Raw genomic sequence first — 13,276 nt, 5'->3', positions numbered from 1 at the left:
CTGTAGCCAAGGAATAAATCCCCTTGATAATGGTGAATAATTCTTTTAATGTAGCATTGAATTTGATTTGCTAGTATCTTATTGGGAATTTTTGTATCCATGTTCACAGGGATATTATCCTATAATTCCCCTTTTTAATGGAGTCTTTGTTTGGTTTTGGAATCAAGGTAATTAATTCTGGCTTCATAGAATGAGTTTGGAAGTTTTCTTTCATTTCTAATTTTTGGAATATTTTGAGAAGAATAGGTACCGACCCTTCTTTAAATGTCTAGTAGAATTACCCTGGAAAGCCATCTGGGCCAGGACTCCTGTTTATGAGAATTTTGACAACTGATTCAATTTCTTTACTAGTTATAGGTCGGTTCAAATTTTCTATTTCTTTCTGTGTCAGTCTTGGTAGTGCATGAGTTTCTAGGAATTTGTTCATTTCTTCCAGATTGTCCAGTTTGTTGACATATGTTTTTTCATAATATTTTCTTATAAATGTTTGTATTTCTGTGGTGTTGCTTGTGATCTCTCTTCTTTCATTCATGAGTCTATCTACGTGGGTCTTTTCTCTTTTCTTTTTGACAAGTCTGGCTAAAGGTTTATCAATTTTGTTTATTCTATCAAAGAACCAGCATTTAGTTTCATTGATCTGTTCTGTGTTTTTGTTTTGTTTCATTTTGTTTTTTCGTTGGTTGTTTCTATATCATTTATTTCAGCTCTAATCTTTATTATTTCACTTCTGATGGCTTTAGGCTTTATTTGCTGCTCCTTTTCTTGCTCCTTTAGGTGTAAGGTTAGGTTGTTTATTTGGGGGTGTTCTTGCTTTTTGAGATAGGCCTGAATTTCCTTTTACTTCACTCTTAGGACTGCCTTTGTTGTATCCCAAAGTGTTTGGACTATCTTGTTTTCATTTTCATTGGCTTCCATGTATTTTTAAAAATTTCTTCTTTAATTTGATAGGTAGCCCATCTAGTCTTTAATAGAATGTTCTTTAACCTCCATGTATTTGAGGGATTTCCAACATTTTTTACTTGTAATTGACTTCAGGTGTCATAACATTGTGATCTGAAAATATGCATTATATGATCTCAATATTTTTGTACCTGTTAAGGGCTTATTTGTGCCCCAGTATGTGATCGATTGTGGAGAATGTTTCATGTGCACTCGAGAAGAATGAGTACTCAGGATGAAATGTTCTGCATATCTGTTAAGTCCATCTGGCCCAGTGTGTCATTCAAAACCATTGTACCTTGTGATTTTCTGGTTAAAGGATTTGTCCATTGCTGTAAGTGAGGTAAAAGGCCCCTACTATTATTGCATTATTATCAATGAGTTTCTCATGTTTGTTATTCATTGATTTATATATTTGGATTCTTCCAAGTTAGAGGCATAAATATTTACAATTGTTAGATCTTCTAGATGGATAGAGCCCTTAATTATGATATAATGCCCTTCTTCATCTTTTGTTGCTGCCTTTGTTTTAAACTTTAATTTGTCTGATATAAGTATGACCACTATGTCTTTCATTTGACCCCCATTAGTAAGCGTGATAGATGGTTACCCATCCCCTCACTTTCAATCTGCAGGTGTCTTTAAATATAAGATGAGCCTCTTATAGGCAGCTTATTGATGGATCTTGTTTTTTTTTTTTATTTTTTTTTAATGTTTTATTTATTTCTAGGAGAGAGAGAGACAGTGTGAGCAGGGGAGGGTCAGAGAGAGAGGGAGTCACAGACTGAAACAGGCTCCAGGCTCTGAGCTGGCAGTCAGCACAGAGCCCGACGCGGGGCCCGAACCCACGAACCGCGAGATCATGACCTAAGCGAAAGTCGGACGCTTAACCGACTAAGCCACCCAGGCGCCCCGGATCTTGTTTTTTTTAATCCATTCTGATATCCTATGTTTTTTGGAACATTTAGTAAATTTACATTTGCACCAAAAAAACAAAAAAACAAAAAAACCCATAACATACCTAGCAATAAACCTAATGAAAGAGGTAAAAGATCTGTGCACTGAAAAACATAGAAACTTATGAAAGAAATTTAAAGGGTGCTTGGGTGGCTCAGTCCGTTAAGCGTCCGACTTCGGCTTAGGTCATGATCTTACTGTTTGTGGGTTCAAGCCCTGCTTTGGGCTCTGTGTTGACAGCTCAGAGCCTGGAGCCTGCTTCAGATTCTGTGTCTCCCTCTCTCTCTGACCCTCCCTTGCTCACACTGTCTCTCTCTCTCTCTATCTCTATCTCTCTCTTAGAAATAAATAAAACATTAAATTTTTTTAAAAGAAAGAAATTGAAGAAGTTACAAAGAAATGGAAAAACATTCCATGCTCAAGGATTGTTGAATATTGTTAAAATGTCTACACTACCCAAAACCATTTACACATCTAATGCAAACCCTATCAAAATAACACTAGCATTCTTCACAGAGCAAGAACAACAAATTCTGAAATTTGTATGGAACCGGAAAAGACCCCAAATAGCCAAAGTAACATTGCAAAAGAAAATCAAATATGGAAGCATCACAATTCCAGATTTCAAGTTGTATTACAAAGATGTAGTCACAAAGACAGTATTGTACCGGCACAAAAATAGACATATAGATAAATGGAACAGAATAGACAACTCAGAAATGGACACACAAATATGTGGTCAGCTAATCTTCAACAAAGCAGGAAAAAATATCCAATGGAAAAAAAAAAGTCTCTTCAACAAAGGGTGCTGGTAAAACTGGATAGCGACATGCAGAAGAATGAAACTAGACCACTTTCTTACATCATACACAAAAATAAATTCAAGATGGATGAAAGACCTAAATAGGAGACAGGAAACCAATCAAAATCCTAGAGGAGAAAACAGGCAGCAACATCTTTGAATTCTGCCACAACAATTTCTTACAATATTTGTCTCTGGAGGCAAGGGAAACAAAAGTAAAAATCAACTATCTGGACCTCATCAAGATAAAAAGCTTCTGTACATCGAAGCAAACAATCAACAAAACTAAAGGGCAACAATGAAATGGGAGAATATATTTGCAAATGACATATCAGATAAGGGGTTAGGTGAAATAACTCAGTAGAGAAAGACAAATATCATATAATTTCACTAATAGGTAGAATTTATAAACCAAACAGAGGAAGCTACCAGAAGAGAAGGAAAAATTAGATAAAAACAGAGAGGGAGGCACACCATGAGAGATTCTTTTTTTTTCTTTTTTTTTTATTTCTAGGAGAGAGAGAAAGAGAGAGAGACAGCGTGAGCAGGAGAGGGTCAGAGAGAGAAGGAGTCACAGACTCCGAAACAGGCTCCAGGCTCTGAGCTGGCAGTCAGCACAGTTCGACGCAGGGCTCGAACCCACGAACCGCGAGATCATGACCTAAGCGAAAGTCGGACGCTTAACCGACTAAGCCACCCAGGCGCCCCGAAAGATTCTTAAATATAGAGAATAAACTCAGTGTTGTTGGAGGGGAGATCAGTGGAAGAATGGGTTAAATGGGTGGTGGACATTAAGGAGAGCACTTGCTGGGATGAGCACTGGGTGTTATATGTAAGTGATGAATCACTGAGTTCTAGTCCTGAAACCAATAGTACACTGTATGTTAAAATACATTTTAAAAAATTAATTAATTGAATAAATTTAAAAATTTATAAAATGAAAAATATATAGATTTAATTATAAATTAAAAAGAAATAAATAATAAACAAATATGCTCATTACAACAATAGCTATAGTCTTTTAATAATAAAGTACTAACTTGTGAGACACAGGCTATTCTTTTGTCATGTAGCTAATAATCTTTAGTCTTCTTTGTGGTTTAAAGAGTATTAAAAAATCAACTAATTCTGCAATGTACTGAATACTGAGCTAAAAGTTTCATTATACTTAAAATCTTCTGGTGGAGGAGAAAAATTGTGTCTAGAATATAGTGGGGCTTTTGGTGGTTTATTTGTTTTGGTTTGTTCCACTTGCTGTTGATCTTTTCCTTATGGGGAATATGTGGTGGTAGAAGTGAGAGAGTGTAAAACAGAGTACTCATTCCAATCTCCCTAGAGAGATCACTCTTTTGAGGTGGTACACAATTCCAGAGACACATATCTATCCAAAGATTTAGAAAAATAAATTGGCTGTTTGTTCATTTGCTTGTTCTAAACAACTCTTAAACATACTGCCTAATATTAAAATGATGTAGAATACACAAGGTTTAGAAGGATACTTTCTATATACTCAGTTAGAGCTTTATGAAGAAATGGTGAGAGAATGCCTTACTAAAAATAAATATTTTTAAAATCTTCAGTAAATTTCCAGAAAGTTAACAATTTTAGCTCTTTCCCCCACACAATACAATTTGCTTGCACATCTGACTTCAGCTCAGGTCATGATCTCACGGGGTCGAGGGTTCAAGCCCTACATCAGGTTCTGTGCTGACTGCTCAGAGCCTGGAGCCTGCTTCAGATCCTGTGTCTCCCTCTCTGCCCCTACCCTGCTCATGCTTTCTCTGTCTCTCTCTCTCAAAAATAAATAAGCATTAAAAATTAAAAAAAAAAAAAAAACATTTGCTTGCCAAGGTTCAAAGTCAAAGTGCATGCACAAAAACTATTCAATTTCTCTTGTCTTTCCAAGATCCCCCAAAGATAATCAAGAGGATAAGCTTTATGTAAATCTAGCATTACAAAGAAGCAAAAATGCAATATTGAGAAACAGCAAACAACCCAATCTTAAGAGATTTGAAATAATTTAATCACACAAGATAATAATAAACAATTAAAGAGTAGTTTCCTCATTGTGTCATTGCTTTAAGTACAACTTGTAGTATTTACTTAAAAATTGCAGTGATTGGAAACATGTATACATAAATATAAGCCAGTTATTTGGGAAATTACTCAATAAGAACATTCTGCAAAAAGATAACCTTTATCTCTGTGGCCTCATGATTTGTGTTGCTTTCCAGAAGGCCTCTTTGACATCTTTGTTTCTCAGGCTGTAGATGAGGGGATTGAGCAATGGGTTGACCACAGTGTAGAACAGAGCAGCTACTTTGTCTCTTTCCAGGGAGTAGGTAGAACTTGGCCTTGAATACATGAAAAGCAAGGACCCATAGAAGAGCATGACTGAGATGAGGTGTGAAGCACAGGTGGAGAAGGCCTTGCGCCTTCCTGAGGCCGAGTGGATCCTCAGAATAGCCAGAAGGATGTTGAAATAGGAAATCAAGATGGCAAGAATGCTGGAGAGGACTGTGAAGCCCACCACCCCCAGGAGGACTTTTTCATAGACGTGGGTGTCCGTACAAGACATTTTTACCAAGGGTGGTGCATCACAGAAGAAGTGGTCTATGATATTTTTACCACAGAAGCTCAGGCGGAAAGTGTTGGCAGTATGGGCTATGGCGTTCAAAAGTCCTCCTAAGTAGGAACCAGCAACGAGTCCAGTACAGAGAGAATTGGACATGATACTTGAATAAAGTAATGGGTTGCATATCGCAGAATGCCGGTCATAGGCCATGGCTGCCAGGAGATAGCACTCAGTGTAGGCTACAACACAGGAAAAAAACAACTGGGCTCCACACCCAGCCAAGGAAATGCGTTTATCTTCTGAGATACAAGTAGCCAAGATTTTGGGAGTGTACACAGAGGTGTACCAAAAATCCAAGAAGGACAGATTGCCGATGAAAAAGTACATGGGTGTGTGCAGGCGGGAGTCAACTCGGATTAGGATAACCAGGGTCATATTCCCTGACAAAGTCATCAAATAGAGCATCAGAAATATTCCGAATAGAATTAGCTGCCACTGTGGGTCTGCTGAGAAGCCCACCAGGATGAATTCACTCAGAAAGGTACGATTTCCTATTTCCATGTCCACAGAGGAGAAAGCCTGATAAAGTTTGTGAGGGGAAAAAAAATCACTTTTTTTCTATTGAAATCAATAAACAAAGATATAAGTTAAGTCAGTAATTACTGGGACATCTATGGACTTTTATCCATGATTACCTAGAATGATAGAACTTCAGTCTGTCACTTGGGAAGACCACAGGAATTGGTGTTAAAATCTGATTGTGAAACTAAGGCTTTCACTTAGTAATTGTTGAATGCAGGACAAGTCCTTTAGTCTTACCAAACAGATAAGAAAAATACAGCCCCCAGCAGGTTATTTGATTGAGTGAAGGAGACATGCATGAAAATACCCAACCCAATGCTAAGTATATAGTGAGTGCTCAAAAAATTTTAGTATCCTTCAAGTATTATTGAGAATTTATGTGTCAGGCATAATGATGATTATATAAATATGAACATGTTGTATATATATATATATATATACGGTGTGTGTGTGTGTGTGTGTGTGTGTGTGCTCCAGTTACTATTTTAAATCCTAATCTTAACCCACTTAATCCTTTCCACAACTTCAGAAAGTAGGTACTACTATGTTTCTCATGGAGTTTAAGAAATCATTCCAAAGTCACAGGACTGGTCAATAGCAGAGCTGGTATTTGAACCCAGAATTTTCTTTATCAAGAATATGTACCCCCAGCTGATAAGCAATTTATGTCTTTTTTAAGTAATTTTTTTCTTTTGTTTTCCTAGCCAAGACAACATTATAATCCTCTGACAAACTGAATTTCTTTATTTAATAAAAAGATCTTTAAGAATCCTTTCTTCTTTCAGAATGTTTTCTCCCCACTTTCTATTGTAGCTGTGAGATTTATATAAGTAGCTGAGGTATTTTTTTTTATATAGTGAATGCTGAACATTGGGAAAAAATCCATTTTTGCTGTGAAGGATTCATGGAGAAGCCACGAATCCTTCCAAGTTATCTTGAAACTCTAGAGCTCCAAGGGAGAAGTTAAAAGGAGAAGTCTAGGGCACTTGGGTGGCTCAGTTGGTTGAGCTTCCAACTTCAGCTCAAGTCATGATCCCACAGTTTGTGGGTTGGGTTCGAGCTCCATGTTGGGCTCTGCACTGACAGCTCAAAGCCTGGAGCCTGCTTCGTATCCTGTGTCTTGCCTCTCTCTCTCTCCCCTTTCCCCTCTCATGACTCTATCTCTCTCTCAAAAGTAAATAAACATTAAATTTTTTTAAAAAGGAGTCTAATTTATTATTTTTAATGTCTTTTTTATTTATTTCTGAGAGAGAGATAGAGAGAGAGACAGCGTGAGCAGGGGAGGGTCAGAGAGAGAGGTAGATACAGAATCTGAAGCAGGCTCCAGGCTCTGAGCTAGCTGTCAGCACAGAGCCCAACGCAGGACTCGAACCCACGAACTGTGAGATCATGACCCAAGCCGAAGTCAGACACCTAATCAACTGAGCCATCCAGGTGCCCCAGGAGGAGCCTAATTTAAAACATGCTATAGAGAACAAACTGAAGGTTGCTAGAGGTAGGTGGGTGGGGGATGGGCTAGATGGGTGACGGGCATTAAGGAGGGAGCTTGTTGTGATGAGCACTGTGTGTTATGTGTAAATAATGACTCACTAAATTCTGCACCTGAAACCAATACTACACTATATGTTAACTAATGCAAATTTAAATAAAAACCTGGAAGAAAAGAAAAAAACATACAGAATTGAGGTTAATGCCCCAGTAGCCAGCTAACTGTCTCCTTAGCTAAAAAGGTAGTGGGAGAAAGCTAAAACTGAAAAAGGATTGTGATTTACATCCATGTTCAGAACATTCTCATGTGAGCTAAGCCAGAATCAATTTATACCTCTATAGAATGCAAATGCAAACTTTCTACCCCAAAGTCTACTGTTCCTGCTTGTTAGGAAGGGAGGTATCTTAATCTTTAAGTATTAGCTGTTCTTATCTCTCAAATGTAGCTGACAATGTTTAGAGAGGACATGACTTAATCAATGACACTGTGGTAGATAAAGCTTGGAATCCTGAAATCATTAATTTCTCCACCTGTTATTATATAATGAATCTTGTCTTACTAGCACAGAAAGAAATATTTTAGTCCTATACCCCCTCCATAAGTGAGCTTTAACTTATTTTTACAACCCTCTACCACTGCTTGTCCTCATCTATTTAGGACTTCAACCAAACTAAATTACTCACATAATTGATTTATCTTTAATAATTTCACAAGTCACATCCCAGAAGCTTCACGTTTATAGTGCTATACTGGTGTTCATTTGTACACTAATTTTTTTTCTGAACTTCCTCAAGCTTGAGTAATAGTTATCTTGGTAGGGACTTATGGCTATTATATTGATAAAGTACAAACCTATGGTTGATAACCACTGTCTCAGTAGTTACTCTGAACTTCCTCTGCTGTGTTATCATTTGTCTATACAATGAAAAATATCTGTGCCTTATTAAGCTAATTTTTAATATAATATAATTTGGGATATAAATGAAAATATCTGACAGTGGTTAGTACTACTCTTCTGATGAAAAAAAATAATGTTTTGGTCTACTGTTCAAAATCTTCACAGAAGCAGAGATATTGAAATGAGACCTGAGAAATGAGCCCAGTGCCAGTCCATTGTAGGGGTAAGGAGAGAGAGGAGAGGAGTTCCATGAGCAGAAAGAACATATATCAGAGCCCTCACATGAGAGAGAGTCTGGTGAGCCCAAAGAGCTGAGAGAGGTTAAGTAAAGGCAAGGTAGAGAGAGGAACCAGTGAGCGAGCCATAAGAGTTATCAGCTCACAAACTTATTGGAAGCCATATTAAGGATTTGGGCCTTTACACCAACACAGATGTCTTGGGGAAAATAGAGCAGAGTCTGAGCAAAACAAGATAATGGAGATTGCTGGCTAGAGGGCATGGGATTCAAAATAGAGTGATGAGGATGGGCCTTTGTCAGAAAATGACATTTGAATGAGACTTGATAGAGATGAGTGTGTGAGCTCAGACTGCTCTATTTTCCCCAAGACCTAGCATCATCTTCTAACTCCTGAATATTGTATATTGTCCATTGTTCCCCACCAGCATGCAAGACACAGGTCAGTAGGATTTTTTTCTTTTGTTTATTGTTATATCCAGCTTATAGAACAGTCCCCAGCAACTCATTGGCACTTAATACATATTTCCAGAATGAGTAAATGAGTGATTAGATTGTGTATATCTTGAAGCTGTTTTCCTCAAAATATTGTCTACTTTTAACCTAGTACAAACTACTTAGGACAAATTTACCCTCAACCGAACTTTTCTGACTCAGTGTACTGTATCACTTAGAAGGAAGATTATTAAAGAAAAGACTCATAACCATCATACTCATAACTATCAAGATTCACTAAAACCTATCTTGAATTTGAAATAAATCCCAATGAAAGTATGAATGTGAAATAAAATACACAGAAGTCAGAGTCAATCATGCTAAAGCAGCCATATAGAATGATTTCTTAAGATGTGTGTTCCCCTGTTCCCTCCTCCCTTCACTGCGGCACTAAAACTTGGAGGGAAGAATGTGTCCCTCTGGCATGTGTCCCTCTGAAAATGAGGAGCAAGAAGTGAAAATATCACACCCTAGTAGCTTAGACAGCTCAGAGCATCACAACGGTTGGAGTCCAAAAGCATGTCAACTTTCTTGTCCTCTGTCCACCTCACTGTGTAAGTGAATATATAATGACTCAGCATAACCACCAGACTGAATTTCAAATTCTAGATGAAGATTAGGCATATCAATAGTGGAATCTGAATCGTATTTAGAAAATGTGTGTGTGTGTGTGTGTGTGTGTGTGTGTGTGTGTGTGTGGTATTTGCCAAATGCTGTATCCCCCTTCTAACTGAGCTGAGGCCAACGAGAGGTAAAAGCACTTAAGTACCCCAGGTTCCAAATGCTTACCCTTGATCATGAATGAGAGATGCTAGAAGTTACAGACTTTTCTCCTCTGATATTTTGGCATGCTTCGTTGGACCCAATATATGTATTTTCTCAATAGCCCTTTGAGACCTCTTCCACAGAACAGCCTAGCACTATCTATCTCAGTCTCTAAAGAATCAATTAGAGTTTGCTTCGAATATGAGGATGACATATTAATTAGGATATGATGAAAAATATTTTATAAAAATTTCACTCTTTTACCATTAAGTCACTATATATCATAAGCATGTCTGATAATAGAAACTCTCCAAAATGTTCTAATTAAAAAGTTTTAGAGTATATCATTTCTTTATGTATATTTTTTTCTTTTTCTTTTTCTATTTTCCTGTCTCATTCATCAGGAAACTTCTATTAATCTCTGATATTATGGGTCAAATGACAATCTTTCCAAATTCATATGTTGTCTGATAGTAACTCAGAATGTGTTTTTGGAGATAGGGAGTTTATAGAGGTGATTAAGTGAGAATGAGATGGTTAGAGTGACCTCTACTCCAATCTGACCTGTGTTTTCATAAGAAGAAGACGTGGACATTTGGACACACAAAGGATACCAGGGCTACACAGAAAGACCCTGTGAGGAGAAAGTGAGAGGGTGGCTGTGTGCAAGCAAAGGAAAGAGGTCTTGGAACAAATCAACCTTATGGCATCTTGATCTTGCCCTTTTAGCATCCAGAACTGTGAGAGAATTTATTTTGTTCTGTGAGAGAATTTATTTGTTCCAGACACCCATTCTGTGGTAATTTGTTATGGCAACACTCGCAAATGAATATACTTGGTTACCAACAGTAAGGCTTTTTTCTGTGGTACAACTTCATGTTTTGTATACAAAATAATGACTTAAAATTAGGAATGTGAGACATCTTGAGTAAATATTTTCTAATTTCTCACTAATTCATACATCACATTGAACAAGCAAATAAACAAACAATCGCAGAACCTTAATGGCTGTCAATTATTGTTTCACCTAGTAGATTTTCACTATGAACCTTCTCATGGATATAAAGGTCTTTGAAATCTGTCTCTCTCTTTATTTATTTCTGTCTACATCTCCACTTCTGTCTTCATACAGCTGCTATTCTTTTGCCCTTAATTCTTCTAATTGGTGAGGAAAATACTCTTTCACTAGAAGCTCACTGTGACTCCAAGATATTTATTGTTTCCTGTGTCTATCACAAAAATATCTTTGTATCATGGCAAGAGGAAGGGATGAAGAAGGAAGGAAAGAAAGAAGGAAAGAAGGAAGAAAGGAAGGAAGGAAATGAGAAAAGAAAAGTTAAACTTATTTTTAAGGGCATTTTACAATATAATTTTTATTTACAACTTCCTAACTTGCTCTCCCAACAAATGGGGCAAGAACCTTTGGAGTCAGAAGCCCTGGGTTTGCATTCCTGTTTCCTCCCCAATGAACTACATGATTTGAAGTAAGTCATTCAATCCATCTAATCATCACAATGATTCTGTAACCAGTTTTCTTACTCCCACTTAAAGATTAAAATATACTTAGAGGTAACTTATGAAATGCCAAGTGAAAATTAAAAAAAAAAAATTCTCCTTCACTTTCCTGGGAATTTTAGACTCTATCTCCAGCTGGCAGGGATAGCAGTTTTTCCAAATGTTCCTACCTCATTTATTTTAAACACGTATTCAAATACATTAGCACCAACATAAAAAGAAAATTGCAGTCTAGGGTTTCCACATTATCCAATAGTTTTATTTTTTGATCATTTTCATTATTTCTGAGATTCTAGGCTAATAGCAATGACATGGAGATAACCTAGAAAAAAAGATATAGCCATGTTTCCCAACTGTTTTCATTTAAGAAAATGTTGCCCTATCTAGCATTTTCTTCAGAGCATCTTTAACATCTTTATTCCTTAAGCTATAGATCAAAGGATTCAACATTGGTATCACCACAGTATAGAAGACTGAAATCACTTTGTCCCTTTCTAGGGCATAGCTGGTACTTGGTCGGGAGTAAATGAAGAGAATAGAGCCATAGTACAAGGTGACAGCTGTCAGATGAGAGCCACAAGTGGAGACGGCCTTGAGACGGCCTTGGGAGGAGCGGATCTTTGAGATGGCAGCAGCGATGAAGAGGTAAGAGGCGAGGATGAGCACACTGGGAGTAATGACATTGGAGGCCAGTATGAAATAGAGCACAGCCTGGTAGCTCTCCTTCACGTCACAGGCCAGCTTTACAAGGGGGGGCAGATCACAAAAATAATCATCAATGACATTGTTCCCACAGAAGCTCAGGGTAAATGTCTCACTGGTAATGATGGTTGAGTTAAGAAAGCCACCAAAGTATGAAACTGCAACAAGACTGGCACATAACCTTGAAGACATCGCCTGGGAATAAAGCAGAGGGTTGGAGATGGCCACATAGCGGTCATAAGCCATGGCGGCCAACAGGTAACACTCACTGTATGCCAGCCCAGCTGAGAAGAAGAACTGAGCGAGGCAGCCAGCAAAGGAGATGCTTTTGTCTTCTGCAATGCAGGTCATAAGGATTTTGGGAGCATAGACAGAAGAGTACCAGAGATCCAGGAATGAAAGATTTCCAATGAAGAAATACATGGGTGTGTGGAGTCGAGAATCAGCACAGATCAGGGAAATCAAGGTGACATTCCCTGACAGACTGATGACATAGATGGTGAGGAAAATGACAAAGAGTACTCTCTGTAACCACAAGTCTTCTGTGAACCCTAAAAGTATAAATTCTTTCACTTTGGTGAAATTTTTCTCATCCATTGATTTTGGATTTCTATGGTCCTTTTCTGTGGAGAGATTAATAACTGTGTCACCATTTCAGTATATCAACTTCTCTTATCATTTGGCATTTGAGATCACTGGAAAACCCAAGTGACATGTATATGTTGTTCTTTGTGAGACATGTTCATGCTACAGGGGCTGTCACTCTTTTAACATAACTGAGAAATCAGTTCTATGCAGCCTCGGGAGTTCAATTATTATGCTCATAACATAGTGTGTGCCACCATATCTTTTTCTTTGAGTACAGTTGACACACAATGCTACACTAATTTCAGATGTGCAACATAGTGATTCAACACATTTATAGATTATGCTATGCTCACCACAAATGTAGCCACTATCTCTTCCCATAGAATGCTATGAAAATACCATTTACTATATTCACTATGCTGTACCTTTTATTCCCTGTCACCATATATTTTTCAATGACTTTTTCCTCCTTTTTAGGAGAGGGTGATTGAGCTGCTTCTTTATTCTCTTTGCACTTGAGGTGATTGAGCACCCTGTGAAAGATATGAAAAAAGAAGCTTGAAGGAATAATCTGGTTTCTCTTCTGGTCATCAACTCCTCTTGTCTTTACTAGGCAATTACATGAAGAAGCTAACTTCCATTAGTCCTAGAAAATTTTGGAATATCCTTGGAAATGCATTTACTATAACTTCCTTGAAAGCAATAAATAAAAATCTCTTATGCTTGAGGGAAAT

General features: G+C 37.5%; 2 protein-coding genes across 2 annotated transcripts; both read right to left on the bottom strand.

The window, feature by feature from the left end:
• Positions 1-4,895: 4,895 nt before the first annotated feature.
• On the bottom strand, positions 4,896-5,849 carry LOC120225871 (olfactory receptor 9G4). The gene has a single exon (XM_039224055.1). It carries the CDS (start codon positions 5,832-5,834, stop codon positions 4,896-4,898), a length of 939 nt encoding a protein of 312 aa, XP_039079986.1. The 5' UTR covers positions 5,835-5,849.
• A 5,766-nt stretch (positions 5,850-11,615) lies between these two features.
• On the bottom strand, positions 11,616-12,551 carry LOC120225865 (olfactory receptor 1013-like). The gene has a single exon (XM_039224049.1). The coding sequence runs from the start codon at positions 12,549-12,551 to the stop codon at positions 11,616-11,618; it is 936 nt and encodes a 311-aa protein (XP_039079980.1).
• Between the last annotated feature and the right edge of the window lie 725 nt (positions 12,552-13,276).

This window comes from Hyaena hyaena, unplaced genomic scaffold, assembly GCF_003009895.1.
Source record: "Hyaena hyaena isolate Hyena2069 unplaced genomic scaffold, ASM300989v1 scaffold_1535, whole genome shotgun sequence".
Taxonomy (NCBI): Eukaryota; Metazoa; Chordata; class Mammalia; order Carnivora; family Hyaenidae; genus Hyaena; species Hyaena hyaena.
Note: the sequence above shows the minus strand (reverse complement) of the source record. Positions and strands in the feature narration are given on the sequence as shown.

Coding starts and splice junctions, on each gene's coding strand:
- LOC120225871 (XM_039224055.1), bottom strand. CDS start 5,834: ATGGAAATAGGAAATCGTACCTTTCTGAGTGAATTCATCCTGGTGGGC.
- LOC120225865 (XM_039224049.1), bottom strand. CDS start 12,551: ATGGATGAGAAAAATTTCACCAAAGTGAAAGAATTTATACTTTTAGGG.